General features: G+C 31.2%; 1 protein-coding gene across 14 annotated transcripts in view; it reads left to right on the forward strand.

The window, feature by feature from the left end:
• LOC139499530 (ELAV-like protein 1) overlaps nt 1–27,017 on the forward strand; it is a 36,029-nt gene that overhangs the window by 323 nt on the left and 8,689 nt on the right. The window contains exons 1-6 of one of the 14 annotated variants that reach the window (XM_071288337.1): nt 54–335; nt 12,545–12,637; nt 18,120–18,333; nt 18,820–18,855; nt 19,801–19,928; nt 24,243–24,396. In XM_071288337.1, coding sequence (XP_071144438.1) covers nt 12,593–12,637; nt 18,120–18,333; nt 18,820–18,855; nt 19,801–19,928; nt 24,243–24,396 — 577 coding nt within the window. In that variant the 5' untranslated portion in view covers nt 54–335; nt 12,545–12,592. Of the gene's footprint in view, nt 1–53; nt 336–12,221; nt 12,428–12,544; nt 12,638–18,119; nt 18,334–18,819; nt 18,856–19,800; nt 19,929–24,242; nt 24,397–24,537; nt 24,692–27,017 lie in introns of those variants that run through there. The other 13 variants (XM_071288266.1, XM_071288251.1, XM_071288259.1 and 10 more) reach the window with 13 other exon arrangements.

Raw genomic sequence — 27,017 nt, forward strand, 5'->3', positions numbered from 1 at the left:
AATATGTTGATGGGGTTCTGACGTATTTCATACATTACTGATGCTGAGTGTATCCTTGCATTTGTTTTCATTCCGCTGATGGTTGAAGGTTAGGTTCCGTAGTGGTCTGCATTTTTCTTAGTTCATGGTTTAATTTGTTACATAAGTGGTCTCTTCAAATTGACTAGTAATTTTTATTAAGTGGATATACTGAATTAGTCCGATTTTTAAATATTCAGTTTACAAGAACCTCATTTGGATTTTATTTTGAACACTGAATTTATCTCTGTTCATTCGAATTCGTCTGCAGTTGAAAGTATTGAGCATTGGAATTAAGAAATAGTTTTATTTGACAGGTAAGCAAAGCAACAACAAAAAACTGCTTCTTATTAAGTTACTTTATACTTGCCGCTATTGATAGTCGTGGTGATGACGACTGAAATATATACATCACGGTCATTGAATCTACATTGCATGTCAAATTTTTTATCAAGACTCAGTTCCATCAAGGAATTCTATACAATTCCTTGGTTCCACTCAGTTCAGCAATTTCGCAGGTGAGTACGAGTAGGTTGTCACAAATGGTATAAATTCCAAGTTTTATTCAAGAGTCGGTATTGAATTCAATAAACTACATAACGTTAAACACAAGTTCTAGTGAGCTTTTCAAATCGACTTGGAGTAAAGCAATCGCTCGTGTTGAGTTTGATCTGGTTTTATAGTAGTGATACACAACCTTAGATTTTATTTATTTTACTACCGATAAATTATGACATCATGAAATGCCATTTAGTTCTTAGTTGTGAGCAAACATTAGTATAACCTCCCAGATCCTTTCAAGCTAAACAAGTCAGGCATCATCACTTTAGTAAGCACACACTCGTCAAAAGGATGTGATTGTCTCAGTCAATAAATATGTTCCCTATATAATATATCACAGTCAGAAATTCAGTTCCTTTTATAGTAATTTCATAAGTTTGGATTGTATCATATGCGCTTCTGGTCATATTATGTGTTACCCGAATATAACCAAGAAAACAGTCAGTTTGCCACTCTTATGTCCGGCCCATCATCGGTCAATCATCAACGCAAGAATCAATTCTGGAATTGCGCGGATTTCGGGGGAAATATGCATGTGGATTAGTTTCACATTTGTATATTTCCGATTTCAGATCTCATATGCTTAACCGTTACAGTTAAAGTTGGTTGTTCAAAAACGTCATTTACACCGATTCATTAGAGCTTAATATAAATGTTGTGTCATTACATTAACCTGTATACCATGCCGACTCTAAATAAATTAAAAGCTTATTATCTTTTATATTCATTGTACTAAATTCTGGTCTTGAATTTAAGAGAGAAAGGCTATTTTTTTCTGTGACCGGCCTGCCTACGACTACATTTGTACGTCACTAGTCATTTGCTAGTCAAACAGCGAAGTAGTATATAAAAATGTAAAATTGCAAGTATTATTTTTCATTTTCCCAAGGATTTGACCTCTGTAATTCCTGTAATTTTATGTAATTAAATAAAAACCCGCACATTAAGCGTATGACACATGCAAGTAGTTACGTATGTTACGTTAGAGCTTATATTTCCGAGCGCGCGACGCGTGTTTTCACAATCGCCGGCCACGATGTATTTCAGATATATCCCGTAATAAATTACGCTCACGTTAGCGCTTTTACGAAGAGATGTATTTATGGCACACTGTTACAGGAGCCCTTAAAGTCGAATACACCGCAATCATTGACTTTTTAAAGTTAGAATATTCTTTCCTAAATCGAAACATCGGCACTTTAGATACGTCTCGCTGTTTTCTCAATCTCGTTATTAGACATTAAAATTATGGCCGATGGGGTGATACGTTATACTTCTTTGGGGTGGAGAGTATCCGCGTAGCGAAAACTATACTGACAGCTGACTTTCAGATTCGGGTTGTTCTCCTAGGATATACGCGCATATAAATAAAAAAAAATCCTATGAATGATTTCTAATTGTTTAAGAATTTGTTGAAATTATTTTTCACTACCATCCCGGGTTGGGATATTCGTTGTAGCATTAACTGATATCAGTTACACTAGTGGCTTGCATGGACGACTTACCGATATATTTTATCATCCTGATATTGTCACCTTTAAAAAAAAAAGACAATTCAATATACGTTTCAAAATGGGTCTGAACCTCGGTCGAGACAGATCAATTTTTTAACATTACATTTTACAACAAATACTTATATCAGTAAAGGCAAGGTTCATTCATACTTAGAGTATATTTTAGTCTGAAATGAAAGAGTTTACAAAAATTTTAAAAAATACAGGACTGTCCCATCTATTCAAGGTACAGTTTGATACCATTATTTAACAACTTTTGTTATCTGAATATGAAGAATACGAATATGTATGATATATCCTGTTCTGACATATATATGTATGATAGACTTTTTGTGCCGTGAACTTGTCAACGTATATTTGTTCCGAATAAGATTTGTTCCTGAGGGAAACAATATTATAATAATATTTGTTCTGCGGAAATTATGTCATGGAATACTTTTTCCATATGTATTATATTTGTTCCACTAATATTAGGAACTTATCTTATATGTTGATGAGTATAACAAATGTTCCAATTATGCCGAAGTTTAGTTTACACCTGATTGATTATTATATAAATAAAAACAGTTTTTAAATGCTGATTATATTCTAAATCAAAACAGGTTTAAAATGCTAATTATTTGATTTTTATGTAAAATGAAAAGTGTTAATGAGTTAGATATGTAATTCACCTGAATGTATACTGAAACATGTAATTCACCTGAATGTATACTGAAACATGGAAGCTGATGAGTATACGAGAAAATGTAGAAATGATTTTTTTCATGTCTACAACATTGGGAACAATTATTTCCCATATTCACGATACCTGCATGTTCTTATAATAAATATAAATACCAATTTACCATTCCGGCATTAGTTATGGATAGAATATAGTAAAAATATTTTGGGTTGGAAATGATAATATATAATATTTTTTCCAATCGGAATAGATATTACATAATACTTTTTCCAATCGGAATAATTATTACATAAGATTTTTCCCATTTTTTTCATTTTAATGAATGATATTTCAAAATGATAAAAGTCAAAATGTTATACCAGTCATAAGATAAAATTTCCACCATAATATCTGTTTTATTCCAAAGATAATTTATTATGTAATAAAACTTCCTGTTGGATTTTATTTTATGTGATAAAAATTCTGAGGCATCAGTCCTTTTATTATGCTGATGGAATAAATATCACATAACAATAATTCCAATTGGAACTTTTGTTACATAATAAATTATCTTTGGAATAAATATTATGACGGAACTTACATTCTGTGATCACGTGGGACAATCAACTTAGTCTCTAGTAGTTGGCAGCTTTTTACAGATCTGGAGTAGTCGGATATTTTTAAAACTGAAAACTTGTGCGCTCAGTGGTTATCCTTTTGCCATACTTTTTTTGGTCTTGTGATTTCTTCCGGCATACATGCAGTTCCCTACTTTACTCGTTCTGTATATTTATTGTCCGCAACTATTGTATTCTTTTGTTTATCATGTGAATTCTTCAACATATTTACTATATGCTAAAATTTATAGGCATTTCTGACGCATTTTCTAATCTTGTCTGTTGAAATAACTTTTTGAATTCTACGGATATGGACAGAATTAGAAAATGTTTATTGGGAAATCGATAAGTTGAAAAACTGAATACAGTAAAACATTAGCTAATTCGTAAGTTAGCCCAATGCATGGAAAAGTAGATGATATGGAAATTATACTTCAAGCGTCACCGTTATATATCGGACGTTTTAGAATATCAACGCCGATTAAATGTTTTTCAGAAGTTATTTATCTTTATGAGTACAAACAAGATCGAACTTTTTTCTTTGTGCATCATGGAAACTACATTATCGGTCGTCCCACTGTCTATATATCGCACTACTCAGCTCTTAATACAATTTCATATAACGGCTATGTCTGTATCTGTATCTGTATCTGTATGGTTACGTCGTAGCTACCAATTCTGGCTTTAATACAACGGGCGCGGATCCAGAGGGAGGGGGGGTTCCGGGGGTTGGAACCCCCCCTTTTTTTTTGGACGATCAATGCATTTGAATGGGGACATGTAATTGGACCCCCCCCCCCCCCCCCCTTTGTCCTGGGTTAGGAACCCTAGGAACCCACCCTTTTTAAAATGGCTGGATCCGCCCCTGTATGTGACGTCAAATACGTTGACCACGAAAATTAAATGATTGTTAGCCTCCTGCATCATGTCATCAACGGTCGCCCAGTCGCCAATGGCGACCAGAAATTGACCTGGGCGATCTTTTTACTCAGTTGTGGTAGCCCAGGTGGCGAATTGAAAACAAGTTCTTGAATAGTATCGGGTCACTGCAAGATGCCTATGCTTACATTAACCATTTATTCATGTTTCGGTATCCACCAAGAGACCTAAGTTCGCGGGAACGTAAACATCTATCGGTCACTGTACAGTCTATACCAATGAAACAACTGTCCCCCAAAAGACATAAGTTCGATAAAGTAAACATCTATAGTACTAAGGTCACCGTACGAACTTTACCAATGAAACAACTATCCATCAAAAGGCCTATGTACTAGAACGTAAACGTCTAACCATAGGCAGCTATAAAAGACCCCGATATGACAAATGTTAATCATTAAATTAAAGTCATATGAAACGAGTGAGTGGTGAAAAATAATGTTTATCCAATTCTTGAACCAATGCATGTATATATCATAAACTTAGTCCTCTGTGCACGATTTTATCATTATTTTCGCAAATATATCCTATAATCGTCAATTTTTTTTCTCTGTTTGTTATGATTTAAAAAATATGGCTGCTCATTAAATGCCGTGCTTTGAAGCCGAGTTTTAACGATTGTCACCTTATAGTAAACAAATCACAAAAAGCATGGGTATTGAGCACGTGTTTAACATGTATTTATAGATTATCGTTGATCATCTCAACGAGATTGATTTTCTCGCTTGAGCTGGAACAGCGAAAGTGAGAAAAGCAATCGAGTTGAGATGACCGATGATAATCTGTTTATCGCTATTTTACCTATGACGACGTTGTCAATTTCATGTCAATTTCGTTAGCAACGCCACGTGTCCTCCTTAGTTTCTAGCGATAATTTTTCCATCTCAAGCGAGAAGCATGATATGAAAATTATCACAAAAAAACATCAAAAGAAAAATGCACAAAATAGCGATAAACTCAGATATTTGTTTATTTCAATACAGATCCATGCGTATTGCGATTACCGGATTTTTACGAGGAGGGTTACGCTCGGGTCACTATGCATACGGAAAATATGTCGGCGAATTGCTTCCTGGAAGCAAGCAATTAAAAATAAGTAAACTTCTTCTAAATGTGGACAAAGTAAAGAATTTTCCTCAGAAAAAGGTATATGTACATAAGTTGTATAATGAAAACTATCCATTTAGTTATAAAAAACATATGCATTTTTTTTTTAATTTGAGGTTTCTTATGACTTTAGTTAACAATTCAAACAAGAAAACTAACAGCCTAATTGATGTACAAAAAAAAAATGAACGAAAAACAAATGTGTAACACACGCGGCAACAAACAACAACCACTTAATTACAGTCTCCTGACTTGGAACACCTGGAACGTACATACAGAATATGGCGGGGTCTTGAATTATACTATTGTTCTCTGCTGTCTATTCATGTTTTATATTATGTAATATATGTTGTTAATTTTGCCATAGCATGTCTATGCTTCTGCAATAAAGATTCATTCATTCATTCATACATGTAGGCGGTCCCTTAACCTGGGACAGTGGTGTAACAGAAAAGCATAAGAAATTAAAAGAACGGTCTATAAAAATCAGTTGAAAACGGCACATGATGCAGATGGATAACAATTGAAACACAACTTACGAAAACACAGCGGATTGGACGTGGCCAGGTATTTGTACATCCCAACAACAAAAATACACTAAGTACAGATCTGAAACTCGCAGTTACTGACAGCAAGTTCGAAGCCAATTTCAACTAATAAATAAACCATTTGTTCCCAGACTATGATATATATAGCAATAGCAGCATGCAAACATTTAAATGATTAAGTTTTAATCCGTCAACCTCCCTAAACAGCCCGTCAGTCTGAGAAAAGCCTGGCCTTATGCAAAGCCAAAATATAAGCATTAACAGAATGTATAGGCTTTGTGGATCTTGAGACAGTTCAGTGACAATTAGTATTTTGCATGCATGTATATATGTTGTGTACAAGTTATCATTTTGTACAAATTATAATTTGTATTTTGACTTTGTACAAATTGTAATTTGTACGAAAAGTGCTTGTACAAATTACAATTTGTACAAAAACGGGCAAAAAATCACTTATAACTTGTACAATAATTTATCATATGGATTTGTGTGAAAAAAGCATTGATACACATTATTGAATTGCTATTTAATGACCCCACAGTACATCTAAGTTACAAAATTCAAAGTAGTTCTTTATCATTCGTTTAAGCAGGTGATGTAGTGATTTATGGAATCGGGTATTGCACAACATTTTTTGACTCTCAAATCGATGACGACCTGTTTTACAGGCAAAATTTAACTGCTTCACATAGCAAGCGTTGAAGCTCATGAACCGTTGCTGTGAAAAAAAATGTGTATTTCACTGCCTCAGTTAGGCAGTAAGACAAATAACTATTCTAGAAAGAAAGCGGGATTAAATCCAAGATTTGGTTAGGAATATGACTTTGCTAAAGTCAGGAACATGTCAGTTGTTTTTCTGTCTTTTTTATCAATGGGTTTTTTTTCAACAAGGATCTTTCTTTTATAAATAAATATGACTGTGCATAAAACTTACCGGAAATCAGTTGAGGCAATACAAACTTTTAAAAACAAAATACAACTTATGCAGAACAGACAGACAGACTTTTATTTTTATAAGAAAACTTGTTGGTATAGTATTATAAAATCATCAGACCCAAATGACATTGAACCATGATTTATCTTTTCACAAACAAAATTGAAGTGGAATAAGTCATGTAAATCCAATCTTTTATTGTACCAATTACAAATATAAATCATCACTTGTTTAAAGAAATCGTTGATTGTTTCCTTGGATTTTTTGAAATAACGAATAAGTGGCAACAAATCTTTCGAGATCCTTTTCACGATCTTTCACGATCCATAATATCAAATTTTACAAATAGACTCGTTTTTGCAAAGTTTCTGAATTTAAAAAAAAAATCCAAATAGCAACAAAAACTTATTATGCAGTACTATTGAATGATACTTTTTTTCTAAAGGAAAAGTGGTTTATGTATTAAAAATTTGAAAAAATCGTATTTGTTTACTTTTTTTCTCTCAAAAATTTCAAAAATCAATCTGCCTTTTGTAGTTGTGTGAAAACGATGTATTTTGTTAATAAGGTTTAATGTGTGGTCAGTAAATTACAATTATATACTGTGAATCAATGATTTTTCACCAAAATTCATATTTTTTTTTTTAAATTGATACTTGTTTATTCCAAATATTTCCTGTTTACAATTTCCTCAGTTGCCCAGGATGCAAACTGTGGATTCCCGTTTACATTTAATCCAACTGTCCGGGAAGCAGGAGGCTGAAAAAGTGCACTGTATTATCAGAAAAAAATAGTATACATGTAATAACACTTATATTCTTTTATATGACAATGAGTGAAAAAAGAAACATCTTTCTAGAATGTAATACTAGCTATATAGTGATAAATAATATAACATTATAACATAAAGGAGTAGTGCATCTATAAACCAGATTCACATAACATTATAACATAATCGAGTGCATTTTCATATTTAAATCTGTTGTACAAGTTATAAGTGAATTTTGGTCAAATTTTGTACAAATTGTAATTTGTACAGGCACTTTTTGTACAAATTATAATTTGTACAAAGGCAAAATACAAATTATAATTTGTACAATATTTTTGTACAAATTATAATTTGTACAAAATGATAACTTGTACACAACATATATATATATGAGATCGTATAACAATACACTATACCAGTTTGAATTATCAAATACAACAATTAATATTCAAAGATTGTAATTTCAATAACTTTTGAAAATCAGTTTGCACCAAAATCTTTTCCAATTACTAGTCCGTAGACTAATCATGCTAATTCTGATTCCGACAATCTCTTATCATATGTTTCTTAACAAAATTTTGCAACAACTTACTAATCCGAATAAAATATGACTTGACTGTGGCATCAGACTAGCGGCTTACAATGCAGACTGGAAAATATATGTATTCAAATGATCAATATATGTTGACCTGTAAACTTCTGAAACGATCTGAATTATACGAAATTATTAAAAGTATTTTAACTGCTCAGACCTTTTTACATAAGAGTGGCAAATATATAAGTTTATCTTTAAGAAAATTTACCTGCCACCGGATATTACCAACTGCGATGTAAAGTTCCCATGTAATGTTTGCTTTCCACGAAAAATGTGAATTTGCGTAGTCTTGCACACCTTCCAGCCTTCCTTGGACTAAGAATTCGAAAATAAGGTCTTGTGAACAATTGTTAATAATTACATTAGATGTATGTTTCATTATAATATTTTATTCTGATTGGCTAACTGCACATCACGTGTTATTCCGTAAGCAGTTGCATTGCTCAATACAACTTTTCACTCATGATAACACGTGCTCCAACAATAAAGTGCACAGGTGAATTAAATAATAAAATATATAAAATTCGTGTTTTCATGATCATAGCTAAAAAATGTAATTATAAGTATTGAATGCTTCTTTTTGTAACTTTATGGGGTTGTAAAAGCGTTGACTGTGCGTACATTTTTAGAATGAAGCGCTTCCGCGCTTCATACAAAATGTACTTCGGTCAACGCTTTTACACCCCAATAAATTTACAAAAAGAAGCATTCAATTCTTAAGGGGAGTTAGAATATCCTTGGGAATGTAAATGATATTGTTGTGGGCATAAATGATACGGTTCTGATCAGATTTCAATAAAACTTATTACGAAGAATCCTTTTTTTTTTTAAACACGCTTTTGTCGTGCGCTGACATTTTTAAAATTATAAAGATGTAAATAAAATAAAACCAGATGTGAATCCAGGGTTTTAAAGGATTTTTTTAAAAGAGGTACATGAATCTGACAGCAACAAGACAACGTTAATGTCAGAGTTAAGATTTTAAAAAGTATATACCATAAATTAACATATATGTATAGCTCCATAAGGGCAGCTGTCTTGTCTTGTCTTGTCTTGTTCACGTACATGCATACATAAATCATAATTTTGTCTTGACCATGATGTAATACACGGTAGTCTGTTCCTTAAGTTTGCGTAACTATTTGAGTACTGCAGAAAATGCGTTACCCAAAATTTCAGCAAATGTTTTAGGATAGACATGACACTGCCATGATTTCGGGAAAGTAAGGAGGTTTATAACTCAACTATATATGTTTTCCTAACAAAATAAGAAGATATGGTAGGAGTTAAAACCCGACATCAAACCAAGACAACTTACTTTCAAAATGTGAAACCATCATCTTTTGCAAAAATAATGTTTTTCGTTTCAGTTTAGAAATCATAATATTTACCATTAAAAATAATAATAAAATAAAAAAACAATATATGTATCTGATGTAAAAAAAAAAAAAAAAATCTTTAAAATAAATTGGTATTGCAGAAAAAAATCGACTTCGAAAATGACGGGACGCTTAACCGTTTTTGATAAAATTAAAGCGTTAAAACTCCAATACGAACGATTTGAGTCGAGACAAGATAATTAAATACATGTCGAGTTATAAAACATGAAAAAAAAAGTAAAAAATATCGCTCAAACTATCTATAATTATTGTTTTACATTGTCATATCGGGGCCTTTTATAGCTGACTATGCAGTATGAGCTTTGCTCATTGTTGAAGGCCGTAGGGTGACCTTTCGTTGTTAATGTCTGTGTCATTTTGGTATCTTGTGGACAGTTGTCTCATGGGCAATCATACCACATATTCTTTTTTATATAATGTCCACTTTGTGTGAGGTTTTTGATATCTCATATAGTTGCTTAAACAGGGACAGAAGGAGAATAGACAAACATGTCTATGATCAGTCCACTTGTCCACTTGGCCGGATTAAGTTACACTTGAGTTTGTGTTTAAGTAACCATTTTTTTTTCGGGCAGCTGAAAATGAATAACAACTAAATGCCACTGCTGGGTGATTGACAACGGAAAATACATTCGAGTCCATCATGCAGAGCGTGCATCGACTATGTTCAAGAATTGTATTTTATTGAATATTATATATTTTGTACAGAATTATTTATTTTTCTTTAACTTGTCAAAATGATAGCTTATTAAGAATAAAGATGTATATCATGAGAATGTTTCTCTTTTACCGACCACGAAAATTGAACTCAAAATATATTAATTATAATAATGCAATTTTGAAGAAGAAGAAAACATTCTGTTTGCCCATTTTGGAATACGAAATTTATTTTCTCATTTTGCAATATAAATGTTAAAATAATTCTTTAAGGTACACATCAAGTCTGAAAAGGGTACAACCAAAATCATATTGTATATATACATGGATATTGTTATATTTTTTTATACGATCGATTAAGTCTGGTTCAGTGTACCCTAAGAGCTCAGAGCAAACAGCAAAATGATAGTTTAGGAACGTAGACATACATCAATTATGTGTCTCAGTAGGGCGACAATTATATCGTAATCAAGGAACACAGAATACTTGCAACTTTAAGACAACCAACGAGGTTATATTAGAGACAACGAAATAAAGGGTATTTCTAAAATTTTGAAACTCTAAACAGGTATCGTCATTTCGTCGGTGATTGTATATTTATGGGCATACACCATTTCACTTGTGTCTACCAATTCTCTCGTAGTTTCCAAATTATAATATTTCTTAACATCTGAAACTGAATCTGACAGCGTATAATATTATTTAAGCCAGTATAATATATATGTCGACCAAGAAGCACTTAAATAACGGACATAACCAAATTTTACGAAGAATCTCCTAGGCCAGTGGGGTGAACTCATGAATTTCTTCACATTTAATCAGCTTCAAATGTATAAATGACAATGGTTTCAAAGATAAGTCAGAATGTTACTCCCATAGACTCAATGTAAAAAAAAAAAACATAAAATAATAAAAAAAATCCCTACCTACCCTAACTTTTTTTCAGATGTAACTGGAACCACACATACTTTTTTATTTGGCCTTATTGCAACTATTAAAGGATGCAGCTCTTAAACAAGGTCTTATAAATTCACAGGCAGCTCAGTGAGCTTGGTTAAAATTGGATGAATTCTAAAAATGAGGACTAATATTTCATTTACACCACTGGCACTGCTAGACTTGCCAACTACACGTAGTTAAAAATATGTGAACCCTTCTGTCGGTTGTGTGGCTTCATTTTGAAGTATACTTCTGTAAGAAAATATCATGGGGACGTAGTCTAATTTCCCCTATCCCTAGAATTCTTTGCATATATGTAGTTTTTCTAGCAAATTGAAACATTGAAGGAAGTTATGCCAAATATGCAGTTTCGTATCGCTGCGCATGAAAGCAATTTATATAAGTTGCAATCGAATCCTTTCTAAACCATGCATGAAACTTATAAACATGTAATATTGCTATAAAAAAGTTGGACAGTTTATTCGTTGTTAAATATTTTAGTTGATTTGTCCGTTACCTCAATTGCATCATCAAAACACATTCCTTTTCTGTCTTTTGCAACTGTGTCAGCCCTAGGACTAATACTTTTATCTATTAGGACTAATTCGGCTCTTTGTCGGGTTTTAGTTTTGACTTTTCATTATTTGACTATTATCTGAGGTACTTACTAAGAATTGTGTGTAAATATACCAATAGACAAAAGAATAACATCTGTTCTTTTTTTACAAAATCGAAAATTCTTTTGTGACTCGTGTCGATCTGTTATTAGGTAAACAAATTAAACATTTCTCGCTGAATCCAGTAACGAACATATTTAATGTAAGAAATTGAATAAATATCGACAATTTAGCAACGAACATCGATTTTTCTACTCTTATGAGAATAAATAATGCAAGTTCTATTTTCTTTGGCTACTGAATGAACTGTAATGAAGCGGCACGTGCCATTGTAGTTACGATTGCTCTGATTGGTTAGAATATGACAGCTGGAGGTGGCGATAATTTGATGCAAATATTTACTCGGGGGTCACAATCTGTTGTTCTACCGTTACACGGAGCTCAAACGTTGGAATATAACAGCTTTGTGTGTAGCGGTTTACGTTTTTCTTTTGTTTGTTTCAGTTTTAAGTTTATTTTTTACTTGTTTGTGACAGTTTTTATCTCAAATGCAGGTAAGCATCAAATGATATTATTTATAGTAGAATATTTCTAGTAATTATTGATCGTATTTTTAGTTTTCTCAATTAAATTATTCGCATTGCATATTGATTTTTTCCTTCCATTTTAAGATTCTGAAACTAGAAGAACCATCAACGACAAGAACAAAGACAACCAATATGATTTCCTTCAATATGATGACCCTGCAGCAGCAACAGAAAATTGTAAGTAATCTAACATACCGATATGTGTATTTTTATAAATTTACAATAAATGTACTCAATGAACTGATTTATTATCATAAGTTATTAATTATTATTTAAATAGTTAGGGAGGTTAGAGGCGTATGTATATGTCCCTGGTGAGGTTACAAAATTTTAAGTTAATAAGAAAATCATGAAGGCAAGAGTTTCATATTATTTAATGTCAAATTGTTCATCAATGAGATGTATCAAATCAATTGATCCATTTAGGACATACTTTAAGAATTTTGGTGGTCACCACCAGGTCAATTATTAATTATTTAAATGATTTTTGATTAGCACCAATCCGTTATTACATCTGGTCATTATTGTAAGCAGGTATAGACTAGGACATATGTCCTACCAGACTTAATTACTATTTTATGTGTGATCTACAAGAGAAATACATATGTTCCTACATTTTATGTCAGTTATAATTGCTATTCTTCATCATCAACACATTGAGTAATTCAGTTTGTGTATTATGATGGTTTATGACCAAGTTCATTTTAGTGATGAGAATGGGGTAATTGGAATTTCTCAGTAATTAGTTCATGCATTTGGATAATTATGAGTCATGTTTGAATAATAATTTAGTTTTTGTTATGTACTAGATCATAAGAAATTAGAGACATATTAACTCTTTGGTCATGTTGTTTTTTATGCGGAAAAAAAGGACATTTATTTTTTACTATTTTAATCCATCTTTTTTAAGCATGAGAATAACAAAAGCTCACATTAAATGAATTTGCTATATTTGGATAATATAAGGTTTACTCCTCAAAAGAAACCTGTATATATTGTCAGATATTTTAATAAAAATTTACATTATTAAAGTTGAGTACACATTTGTTTTTTTGTTGCTCCCTTTTTCACATGGTGATGCATATCTTTGTTATTCCTTTTGGGATTAGAAATTTAGAGCTGTTTTTCTCATTAGGTTATTTAGCTTTTAAAAAACCCTATAAACTAGTCTAGGAATCAAAATAGGGATTAACATGGGTTAAATGTCCAGTGTAGGACAGTCGGGCCAGCCGAAGGCTGGCCCGAAAAAATTTTTTTGGGCCAGTAAAAAAATTCCTTCACAGGCCCAAAATACATATTGGTAGCCCAATTATTTTGCTAAAAAAAATTTCAGAGTTGAGGGAAAAAAAAGCAAAAAAAGCAATATCAATAGATTTTTTTATTCTTCTATCAAACCCTCCCGACACATAACCCTATAAACCCTCCCCTCATTCCCATAGTCCATTATCGCTAAACTGGTCATCATGGTCACTATCTGCTCCATTCTCATCATCTTGGACCAAGTCTTCTTTGTCTGCTGCAGCCCCCACTGATAAATAATCTTCTTCTTCATCCACATGGTGGGATGCAGTTTCTGTTGCTATTCTTTCATTAATATCAGAATTGTCCGAAGTTGGGGTCGTTATTTATAGTAGTAAAATACGATTTTTGAGTGTAAAAATGTACTCGCCCAATGATTTATTTTTGGGCCACTAACTATACATCTTTTGACAATTTCTAGTCGTCCAATCAAGGTTTTACTCACATTTGGCGACCAGGCGACTGGCTATGTCCTACGCTGAATGTCCTCTTAATTCAGACATATGTCTAGTGTACTGTTACCTTTCTGTTGTAATATTTTCCTCTGTGTAACTGTCTTTCATATTGCAGTGTCCTCTGGTTTAAGTGTCTTCATATTCATATTTCATGAATGCACATTTTACAGAGAACACAGAATTATATGTACTTTGAAACATAAGCGAAATGATTTGGAGAGGCAAGAAATAGGTAGTTTGAAGGTAGAAATAGATATAACGCGTTTGGGTGCGGGAATTTCTCGCTGCATTGAAGACCTGTAAGTGAACTTCTGCTGTTGTCTGTTCAATGGTCGAGTTGTTGTCTCTTTGATACATTCCCCATTTCCATTCTCAATTTTATAAATGTGTAATCTCCTACTTTCTGTACCTTGCATGGATGAGCCATTCATTACAAAAAATTTTAATTGATAAAATTTAAAAAATGAATGTGATTGATGGTTATGTGCTTTAACGATATTTTACTGGTGATTTCACAATCCATGTTGAATAAAATTACATACTGATATTTGATTGCATTTGAAACAAGGGGGAATCAGAATATATTAACACATTGTCAGCATAGTGCACATTTATATGCATTCCTTGATAACAACGGTTATAAGTGTGAGATATTAGAAAATCAAGGGAAAGAATGTTTTCAAACATGAAATAAACATCTGCCAAATCATATCATGCTGATCGGATGCTAGAATTCTCTATCTCTATAGAAACATAATATCATTTCCACATTTCCTTGATTTTTAGGGAAGATATTTTTGAAAATAGATAGATATGAATTAATGTTATCTTGTATAAACTTAAAGGTTTTAGGTGGGGCTTTCCAATTACTGCTTTATTATATTGATCTACCAAGGTGCCAATAGATTTTTTGAAGATTTGAAAGATTAATTTTATACATCAATACAGACACATATTTGGAAATTTCAATGCAGACACATCATTTCTTCATGTTTAGAGAAAAGTTTTACTATACCCAATAGTATTTTTAAATAAAAATTCCCTTGACCTTGTGATGATGATTGTGATATTAGACATTCTCATTCTTTAAACCTCTCTTATGTTAAATAAAACATAGCAGGAGAACTTGGTAAAGCTGAGCTACAAGACTCATTCAAATCTCTAGGGATTTTCCAAATCTTAACTGATTATCTGATCATTTTGAAAATATTTTGGAGACTCTATTGGCAGCTGGTCCAGTTCTTTTTTTTTTTGTTTGTTCAGAAGGCTTCAGCTGTAAGGCTTTTGTTGAACTGCTAATATGTTGTACCTTAGAAGAGCCAAAGACAAGAGTTTCATATAGTAATTACACTCTGACATTGATCTTAATTAGGGTTTAATTTCCACTCTTTTTATATATAGTTTGTATAAATAGGTTCAGAAATAAAACTGTTTTACCTCTTACTTACTATTATTTTAAAGTAAATATTACCCTAATTAGACACATTTCCCCTGTTTTATAATATGATTATTTTTGTTATTATGATGTTACATGCTAGTGCTATATATATTTCTTAATACTCCATGATAGAAAATCTTAGAGCATTTTTATAACATAACCAGAATTTAGAAATATAATCACTAAAACATGCTATATACATTCCTTTTTACTCCATGGATAGTGTAACAGAATCTAGAAATATAATCACTTTTCAGTGGTTCTTTCATGTTTTACATTAACAATCTCCAGGGCAATGAAAGGACTATGTTGTTGGTAACAAAATGTACATAAGGTGAAATAAGGGGAGATAATCTCATTCATTAGAAATGATCTCCATTCAAATTTAATTTTTAACTTAAATTAGTTTATAGGTCTTTTATAAATTAAAGGCTTATTTATAAGAAACAAGATATTTTTGAAGGTACCTAAATTCACTATGTTTGCCATGTGGAATCCTTCTGTCTAACAGTCTTGGTTGTTATGACCCTAGTTAACTCTGATAATTGGCTGTACTAGATGCAGTAGCTTATTATATTTTTGCTCTGTGATTTGAAAAAGATACAGACATAATGAGATACAAAGTTTTTGCCAAATACTGAAATAAGTTAGACTATCATTACAGACATGCCAAAGATTGTTTGTAAGAACTGTTTTGACCCAATCAAACCCCTTATCTAAATATGATACTAATGTTTTGGTATAATCAGTCATCACTTGTTGACCATCTGTATATATATTTGTTACACAGTTGATAAGTGTTATCATTACTGTAGAATATAGCTGATAATCATCTGATACCACACTGTCTGTGATAATGTGTAATGATGAGGAGGCCTCAAGTGTAGGAATCTATACTATAATTTCATCTTCAAAAAATTTACAAGAAAATCTTGGTTAATTTGTAAAGCATGGTTGTGTAATTACAGAATAGTTGGGCATACTTTACTTTTTTTCCTTAGAAACATGGTATTCTGTGCATTATTTAAGATGCAAGGGATAATTACAAATTGCCAGAATAATGCATTTAAATATTTACTCTCAGACACAACTTTAAGTTAATTAGTAATAGTGTAAACAGGAATCTATAAAACTAAAAGACATTTGAAGGCGTAAAAAATAACTGTTGATTAATACTGGAAAATTTTGGTACCATCTTATTTTCTCTAAAGTTGTAATATTAAATCTCAGATCTTGTAGTTTATAATTTGTGTTTTCATATAGGTTTATTCACAATTTAAAAAAGGTGTTTATTTTGAAAAATGAATTTTAAAAACAGAAATAAAAACTTCTTGAACAAAATTTAACTAATAGTCCCATTAACAGTATTTTTAGGGAATGTGTTTTTGTGAGATGGAAGTTTTTATTTTTCTTGTTTACTAGTTTTAATTCATCAGTCTGGATATTTCATTTCCAACCTCACTCTACCCAAAACCAATTTTTCACATCTTATAAAGTGCATATATACACTACATATAATTACACAAAGTCTACTGAAGAATTAATTAATTGACCGATGGATGATTTTTATGTCTAACAGTCAGCAATGATGTGAAGTAGCAATGAATGAAAGGCAATGGCTGATGGGCATTACGGTTTTAGCACCTCTTATAATGGTGTGAAAGTGATAATGGTACAAACATGTCAGTTAAGTGCTTTATGGTGTTACAGATAACAGGATTATCTTCCATCTTATTGCTCTCCAACAGACTTTATCTCCCATTATTTGAAGAATGCATGTATTATGTAATGACTTGTCTGTCTGTCAATACACATTCATTTTCATATGATACACAATCTGTAATTTCTATTATATCAGGTAACAAATAAATTTGCTAAAATTTTTCCCAACATAAATTGCTTGTTCACTTTAATATATAAAAAAAAAGCCAAGGTTTACTTTTGTTTACACTCACTATAAACGACAGTTTCAGAGTAAAACAGGAATTAACATCTACAACTCTCCGGTAAAACAGGAATTATAATTTACAACTCGCCTAAAAGGCAAAGCCAGCATTTCAATGAAACTTTGTGGGTTTCAGAGAATCTTTTTTACCTTACAGCATTGTACACCTGTCATAAATTTTATTCTGATGATATTTTGGAGTTTACGACAGCAACTTGGATTTTGACATCAACATAAAGGGGGTTGGGTTGTTAGTTACTCATGTGTTCTGTCTTTCTTTACTCTTGGTATTGTACATATTGTCTGTATGGTTGAATGTTTCCTTCCCGTCTTTCTTTGCTCTTGGTATTGTACATATTGTCTGTATGGTTGAATGTTTTCTTCCCGTCTTTCTTTGCTCTTGGTATTGTACATATTGTCTTTATGGTTGAATGTTTCCTTCCCCTTTTGTAAGAACCTAGTTCAAGTCATCACATTTTTAAATCTATAAGAGTAGTGTAATTATGCAATATATTTTTCCAGATGGAACATGCTATTCCTCTTGTGCAGCCACCTCAGACACAAAATGGCACCACATCACCAGCCTCTATTGAATCACAGGGGGATGAGAACTGTAGCAAGACCAACCTCATAGTCAATTACTTACCACAAACCATGACTCAAGAGGAGATCAGGGCATTGTTCTCTAGTATAGGAGAGGTGGAGAGTTGTAAACTTATCCGTGACAAACCAACTGGTAAATTAATTATAATTTATCTCTTTTATTACCTGCCAATGTAAAGCATTTAACTTCTAACAGTCAATCAACACTATTTTTACTACAGAGAAGCAGCTAAATTTATATTTGTTATTACACACACTTTAGTGTTTAAACGTTTCTTTCAAGTTTTCCGACTTTTATATTTTATTTTGAAAGCATTCTGTTTTTACTTATTATCTGATTCGTTGTTGATAGATAATAAGTATTCATATAAAACCTTTTTTATTTTTTAAACCTACACTGGACAGCCCTAGGATTCATTGGAAAACTAAGAAAGTAACAAATTGTGGCATATTTTTACAAAAAATGAAGTTGATATTGTCATACTTACTTCTCAAACCTTTTTAGTAGTATTCAAAAGAACATTTACTGTCTTTAAACTGCTTCATGTGTAATGAACTTTTGCTATTTTCAATTATTGATAATAAAAAAAAAATATATTTGAATTGTTATTTTTTACAGAAAGAAACCTTTTGGAATCTCCGAGTACATTTGCATGTAAGGATTGCCTTTAAACATCCTTTGAAATATCCATTTTGTTTATATGCACATTTTTGGTATACAGTACCTCCAAATTATATGTATTTTGGGATTAATTCTACTTGAACTTCAAAACTATATGTGACATGCATAATCATTAATTAGGAAAAATGTTATTTAAGTACAAGTTTTATCATTATTTTCAAATTGAAAAAATAAATAAATCAAAAACCGATTATAATCAATTTGTTTTTGTTTAGCTGATTCCCTACATTCCTATCAATTGTAGTCCCCATACATTTTATGTTTTTACTGACTGGTCAAAATTTAAATCTTACTTTCATTTCTTAAATATATTTTTTGTCTGTAATTATATGCGGTATGGTGCAGCAGTTAATTTCGGCCCTTTTGACTTTATGATTTGATGTTATTTCCATAACAGTTTTAATGATTATATTAGGTTTAGGAAACTATTTGGGTACAAGGCAAATTTAAAAAGTCATGCTTTAATATATTAATTGATAGATTGTTCACAACATCTATAACTGCACATGCTCTCTGTGACAATGTTACAACAATGTTTAGTACTATTTAAATCAAAACAAACCAAAGGAAATTATTAAATTGGTAAATTTTAGCTTTTAGCATTAATAGGTAACTTTAAAACTTTCTCCTGGTTTTACAGATTGGTGATAGCATACTTCTGCACAAACATGCTAAAGGTGCTTTTGTCAACACCATTAAAACTACAAAAAGAGTTTTAGTATTAAGTCTTCAAATGCATCTTATGAAATAAGTTTAAAGAGCAGTAAATGTTCATTATGAGCAACAAAAATAAAGTGACAAAAAACAAGTAATTACAAACTATGCCATAAAACAGATTGTTATTTTCTTTTATCCTCCTCCTCCTTGTTTTGTTTTACTTTTCTTATGTATACTGACTTTATTGTTCTACAATTTCAGGGGACGTTAAATCTTTGATTTCAGGTCAAAGTCTGGGATATGGATTTGTAAATTACAAGTTAGCTAGGGATGCAGAGAAGGCTATTCACACACTCAATGGTCTCAGACTTCAGAATAAAACCATTAAGGTAGGGGGACAATGGTTTCAATGATAACCTGCTAACACCTTAGGCATACTCAGGTTTTTTTCAAAGTTATATTAAAGATTTACTTTTATCTTTATTTCTTCATTTTATGCAGAGGTAGACTTAGTAAATGACTGCTTTAGATCACATTTTTTAAAAGTTTTCATAGAACATAAGCTATCATTCTGTATTTGTCTGCCTTCAGAATTGGGGTTGTAGCCTGAACTCTTATAGCTTTTTGCATATATAGTAAAACCTTGATTTGGTATTTGGAACTTCATTCAGCAACCTGACCATAGAAACAAGATTGAGCAAAGCTTTATTTCAATGATAAACTTTTTTTTTTTTTAATTTTCATGAAATCCTGTAAAAATTTGATACAGTTATGACTCAGAACACTTAACTCGCCTTGAATCATTGAATTGCATTATTTTTTGTTCAGTCACTAAGTTATATTACATCTCTCAATCGCTACTGAAATATGTTACAAGATATTTCATCACATTAATAAGAAAAATAACAAAGTAATGTATACCATATGTTACACAAGAAAGACAGCAAATCTATAGTCCTGAATTTCCCATACATTTTTTTTTGTGCTGTTAGGGTGACAGATGTGTCAAAAACAATGGGACATAGAAAAATCAATCACATGTTAGATTCACCATTACTTATTGTTAAATTTAATCAAATTCAGCAAGTATCCATCTTTTGAATTAAACTTAACATTGAAGTTTATGTATTGATAAATATTTATAGTATGGAAAATTGTAACCCCTACGTAATTGATTAAATTTAGCTTTTAGGGGAAATGGTTCTTTTATTAAAGATGTATGTTTGTCTTATACTAAAGAAAATAATGAGAATAATAAAAGAGAATGGAAAGTAATTTATATGCTATCTTTATGAGACTAAACTTAATCTTGAAGGCTATAAGAAAATGTAATCAAATAATGGAAATCTCCCCCATTACTGTATCAATTGGAAGATATTATACTTAGCTCAGTCTTGTTTCTTGTTTCCATGGAGATGAATATTAATATTTTTTTGTCTGTCGTTTTGTACAATTCTCGAGAGGTTCTCTAAATTATTATTTGTGTAGCATATAGATTGATCTGTAACTAATGACAGATGTGGTTTAATATGTAATTAACTTGCTATTGTCTGACAGTTTTCCTCCACAATCATAATTTGTCTAATATTGTCTTTACTTTTTATTGAATAGAAATTTGGTGTGCTATTTTCTTCTTATTATTACATGTATAGTTTTTATATCCAGAAATAGATTTATATATGTTTTGAAGATGGAAAAAACACCATATGGTTCCAAATAACCCACAAGAAATCTTTGAACTGTCAGCATTTTTTATGAAATTTTCTATATCAAAGATCAAATATGTGAGATCAAACAAGGAGCAAACTTATATTATTTAACTGCATGTTAATGATATGACTGGTGTATGCATTAAATCAGTATTTACTAATGAACTGCAGCCTGAATATGATATAGCTACGTTTCTCTAATTAGTGGTATATAGTCCAATTCCTGCATTAAATTGTGTGCAAATTGGCTTGATGCATAATGACTTAATAGTATGATGTAACATGATGGTAATATCACGGTGGAATAACAGAGTGCACCCCAGACAAGACTCACATCTGATTAATTTTGGTTCTGGCTTTATTTTCATTTCTTTAGTTACATTTTTATTTTGGTTTATGATTTTCATTTATAGCTTATTTTATTATTGTGATATATTATAAATGGTTTGGGCAGTATTAAAACAGACATTCTTACATGTCTTAGAACAGCTATTATACAACTGAATTAATTTCTAGAAACCTGATTTTCTCACTGATTTGCACCTTTTTTCTGTTTGTGATACAATCTGTTGATCAAGCAAACCAAGACTTAGACATTAATTGAAGTTATTATTTATACAAAATTTAAAAATATATAATTTGTTGTCTATCAAGGTGCTAATTAATGCAAAAGTGAATCTTTTCCAATAGTAAATTCTTTTATTCAAAATGGAAGAATTACACTAGTGATTAAATTCTATGACACATTTTTACCTAAAGTATCATTTCCGACTAGTGTGCGGAAGAAAAACAAGTGCACCTTATGTACAGGATTTTCTAAAATCTGAAACTATGCTTACATAAAATTACTTCTCCCTGTCAATCAAGGCTTATGTAGCAGTACAGACAAAAAATTTGAATATATAAGAAGACAACTGATTAATACAGGGAAAATATTCATTCTAGATAACTGTATTTTCCTTTGGGAATATGTTCTCATCAAAATCTTTTGTATTCACAGAATTTTTATTGGAGTATCTGATGATATTTAGAAATACTAGTTTGAAAATGCAAATCATGTAAAATAACAAAATCTAAGTATTTACTTGAAAAACATGACAGAAAATGTAATAAGTGATTTTTCATATCTAAAAAAGGCACTAAGATAAAAATTATCAGTCATTTGATTATTTCATTGCGCTGTTAAAGCTATAACTTTAGATCAACATTTTTGTTGAACAGCTGTGAGAAATATTGCTTTGTTTGTATAGAATTAAAGTCTCAAAAGAGACTGATAGGTTCAGTTTTAAATCCTTGATAAAAATTACATCTAACCAGCTGTCATATGGTCAATTGAAGTCAGACTGTTAGCTGTTATTTTGGCTTGAATATGTAACCTTTTGAGAAGCTACAAAGCTGAGGTCATTTGGAACTAAATACAATAAAAAAAAAAATATTCATTGCTTCCATTTGAAAGTGTTATAAATAATAGAAAAAAATGTAGGGTGCACAGGAAAAAGGGTCCAAAGAGTTTTAGAGGGAGGGATGTCATTAATAATTTTTTTAGGGGGCTGACAGAGGGGGAACAAAGAAGGCAAAAGCGGTAAATAAATCTCTGTTATGTTTTACAATATGTCTCATAATTGACAGCGCTACTTGAATGATGCAGAAAGGTATAAAAGGCTGAAATCTTCTTCATAAATAGCACTTACATGTAATGGCTTTAAATTATGTACTTTGTTCATACTACAATAAAGAGGGACTTTTTATCTGTTTTTAAAGTTCAGTTTCCAAATACAATAGCACTGTTTTTTTGTAATTTAAGAATTGTATATAACCTTATACTTTGTATGAGTTTGTAAGTCTATGAAGATACTAGTAAAATAAAACCAAGGAGACAAGTCGATGGCTTTTCCTTTAAATACATAAAGCAAACTGTAATGATTTAGCAGTAAAACTGTAACGGATAATTGATTTTGGCTACAAGTGGAAGTCAGAATGACGTCTTTGAATCATGACTTGCATTGAATAGCAATGTCTTTATTTCAATTAAAGCCTGCTAGATGAATTGCACCAATTAAGTGCAATGGTTATCAGAATCAGACTGAAACAATGTCTTGAAATGTTATCAGTGGATGACATGAAAACACTAAATGCAAAAGATTTATTTTCACTTGTGCAGAAGTTTTACAAATGACCTTTCATCCTTCTTAAATCCATGATTTTTGATTTGACCATATAGTAAGATTAAAATTCATGTTGTCCAGTGTTCCTACTTCTGTATTAGGTTTGTTTTTATTTGTTTGCTTATTTTTCTTTTTGTTTAGGGGGGTCTGGATGCTGCAGATGTTAAGCTGTACATATTACTAATCCAGTTGTGCTGTCTTTTTTTGTGGACTTAGTAATTAAGGTTGTCGTTATGTGTCATATTAACAGATAACATCAAATTTTACCAAGTGGGGATGCAAAGTTTTACTCTTGCCGTGGGCATATAATTTTTTACAGGTATGGGCAGTCTTGACAAATTGATGCATTTGGCTATTACATGTATTATAAATCTTTGGAGTCATAGGCAGTACACTTTGATAGTATGTTTTCAGTGAATTCTTGTAGTTTTGTAATACATTCTCTTGGTGTTAAGTTTGAATGGACAGGTTTTGTAAATCATTCATGAGTAGGTTTTATAATACAATCTAAAGCGTGGTAGAGTTTGTAATAGCATTCCGGGGTAAAGAATATGCTGGTATCGATTATACAGAAAAGGAAGAAAAAGCAGATCTGATGATCTTAATTAACTGTGCTGTTGTCTCGGGAGACAGGATCTCATCTATTGATCCATCCTTGTCCAACAACTTAGTGGTGGGCACCAGCTTCAATATTTATTGGATTTTGCCTTGTTTATCCTCTAATTGTATTTAGTTCTATGTTTGCCTTGTTTTACATCAGTATTTTCAATTCTTTTTTCTTTTTCAGTTGCTGTTTTTTCCACGTTCATGTTTTGTTTATTATTTTCAGGTTTCTGTAGCCCGACCCAGCTGTGAAAGTATTAAAGGGGCTAACCTGTATATATCAGGCCTACCCAAGTCCTTGACACAGTTGGACTTGGAGCAAATGTTCTCCGATTGTGGTGAAATCATTACGTCAAGAATACTATATGACCAAAATACAGGTACAGAAAAAATGAGGGTTGCACAGAAAAAAGGGTCCCCAAAGAGTTTCATAGGGAGGGAATTTAGTCTACTAGGTTTAATTTGTATGATTTTAATTTTATTTTGATTTTTATTCATTCTTCGTCCTGTTTTTACCTTAGGTTTCCCTCGCACGACCAAGTAGCGAGAGTATTAAGGGTGCTAACCTTTATATTTGCAACCTGCCAAAGAATATGACCCAGAATGAATTGGAACTGTATTTTTCCCAGTGTGGGAGAATCATAACTTCTCGAATTCTTTACGATAATACAACAGGTCAGACTCGTGTCACGTTTTGGCAATGTTGTTATTTGATGCTTGCATGTAAACGTTTATTGTGACAAATTGCGAGGGCTGTTTATTTTTCTTATTACTATTTATTCAATTATTATGATTCTCTTTTAATGTTACTTTTAATTGTTGAATTTAAATTGTTATTTTATCTATATTTATGTTTTTTATTTCCCTTTCTTGAGAGTTTTAGTTGATTAACAATATTGTTTGGCTTACAAGTTTGCCTCATATCATCTCAACTTTTTATACTATATCCATTAGCATGCTACCGTTCCATCATATTTACATGTGATTCACTAATCAAAAATCTTTTCAGACATTTTCCACTTATAAGTTTTATTATTATCAGGTTTTGAGGATAAATAAAATTGAAATTGTTTGATGTGTATTTGAACATAAAACATTTCTGTTAAATGTTCAATCTGTTTCTTTAAATTTTACATCATAAACAGAAGCCAAACATTTCAAAGAAAAAGATTGAACATTTAACAGAATTATTTTACACTTCTGTTTATGATGTAAAATTTAGAGAAAGAAAGAAAAATAAATTAGGAACCAAGTATTAAATCAAACTTTGAAACAGTTCTTTGCAAAAAGTATAAAACATTCACAAACAGAAAAATCATAAAATACAGATTAATGAAAACAGTCCATACATGACTGAAATGAAATATTTCTATTTGCTTCCATATGTGAATTGCTAGAAAATTCCAATTTCCAATATTTGCTTTCTCCATCCCATTTTATCTGTCTTGTCTTGAAATATGTTTTTATTCAAACACTTTGTCTTTTAGAGCATGCAATAAAATCAATGCTTTTATATTTACAACAAAGAAAGAGATTAACAGGCATACGTTCAGTGCAGTTTTAATGATTTAATCATTGAAATACAGACAAGCTAAAACCACAAAAGTTTTTTTTATAATTTTGTTCATATCTAAAGCAAGCTGAAAGGCCATAAAATTTATCAATATCATCATGAACCATGCACAAATTTCTTAGCTGTAACCCAGGTTTTGAATCAATACTCCTAACCCACTATAACCGCCACACAAATCAATTTTTCATTGATTTTTGTCTTTGAGTAACTAATGATATTATTTGCTTTAAATGTAATGCACGGCAGACTGATCAAGTTATTCAAATTCTCTTCTCTTTATTATAGACTATTGATAAGACCAAACAAGCTTTTATCTTTGTATTTCATTAAATAGATTTTCATTTAAAATTGATATTCCCTGGTAATGACGTTTGTTTTGTAATTTGCAAATAAGCTATCAATATTTGTTTTGGATGGTTGGATACAATTGAATACGTCTATGTAATAGGATATCATTATCAAATTGAGATTAAATTTTTTTCACTAGTGTCATCCCATTGCTACCATCTAACTTAAAATAATACCGTAATGTAGCAGTAATTGAAAATTAATGAAAAATATGATATATTCAGTTCACAGAAATTGTATTGTGTTTTGTATCAAGGTTCTTAAATGTTTATACATGTATATATATATATTCTTGGTTAACTAAATAAACCTCGGGAGTCGATCAATTAATTTACATGAAAAAAGATTTTCATTATAACTCACCCAAGGTCTTAAATGTAAAGCATGCAATGATTTCAATATTGAAGGTAAAAATGTGGTTACTTTTTATATAGATAGAACGATGGCGTAGAAATACAGTTTCACATCAATCTGCTTGAAATCCAGGTTTTGTGTTCACCCTTCGCTTACAAGGATCTGACAATGCTCTGTTCTACTTTAAGTTTGAAAAACCAATCAGGATCTTCTGTTTTTAATACACCGTTTTACGGAATACATTATGGCATTACTTCCATTGGTTATCAACAACACTAAACTATTTTCATTAAACTTTGGTGACTTGTTTATATCAATTGAAGAAAGCTTCTTTTCAATTCTATAAATTTTAAATTTTAGGTTTCCAAGTTGTTGGAGTTTGCATATATAAAAAGGATGAATTTCCAGTTTTTTCGACAATACTTAAATTTTCATTAAAATTCAGTAAGTTGTATATAGCTAGTGATTTTCCAGTTTTTCGACACTGGTTTATGTCCATTTATTAAGCTCCCATTAGTTTTTTTTTTATAAATTTCTGATGTAACATAAAAAGTCACATTGAGGGGTTTCAGAACTTTATTCGTTGAAAAAGTGGTGTGTGTCATGTGCTCTTTGGGCAGCTCTTTATTTCATAATGATACACACCTTCAAAAATTAAATTAATTTTAAAGGCTTAAATTTCATAGGTTGATGTAATATTTTTCATAACAAACAAGTAAGCAGGAG

The sequence above is a fragment of the Mytilus edulis genome, chromosome 1 (assembly GCF_963676685.1).
Source record: "Mytilus edulis chromosome 1, xbMytEdul2.2, whole genome shotgun sequence".
In the NCBI taxonomy this organism is placed as follows: Eukaryota; Metazoa; Mollusca; class Bivalvia; order Mytilida; family Mytilidae; genus Mytilus; species Mytilus edulis.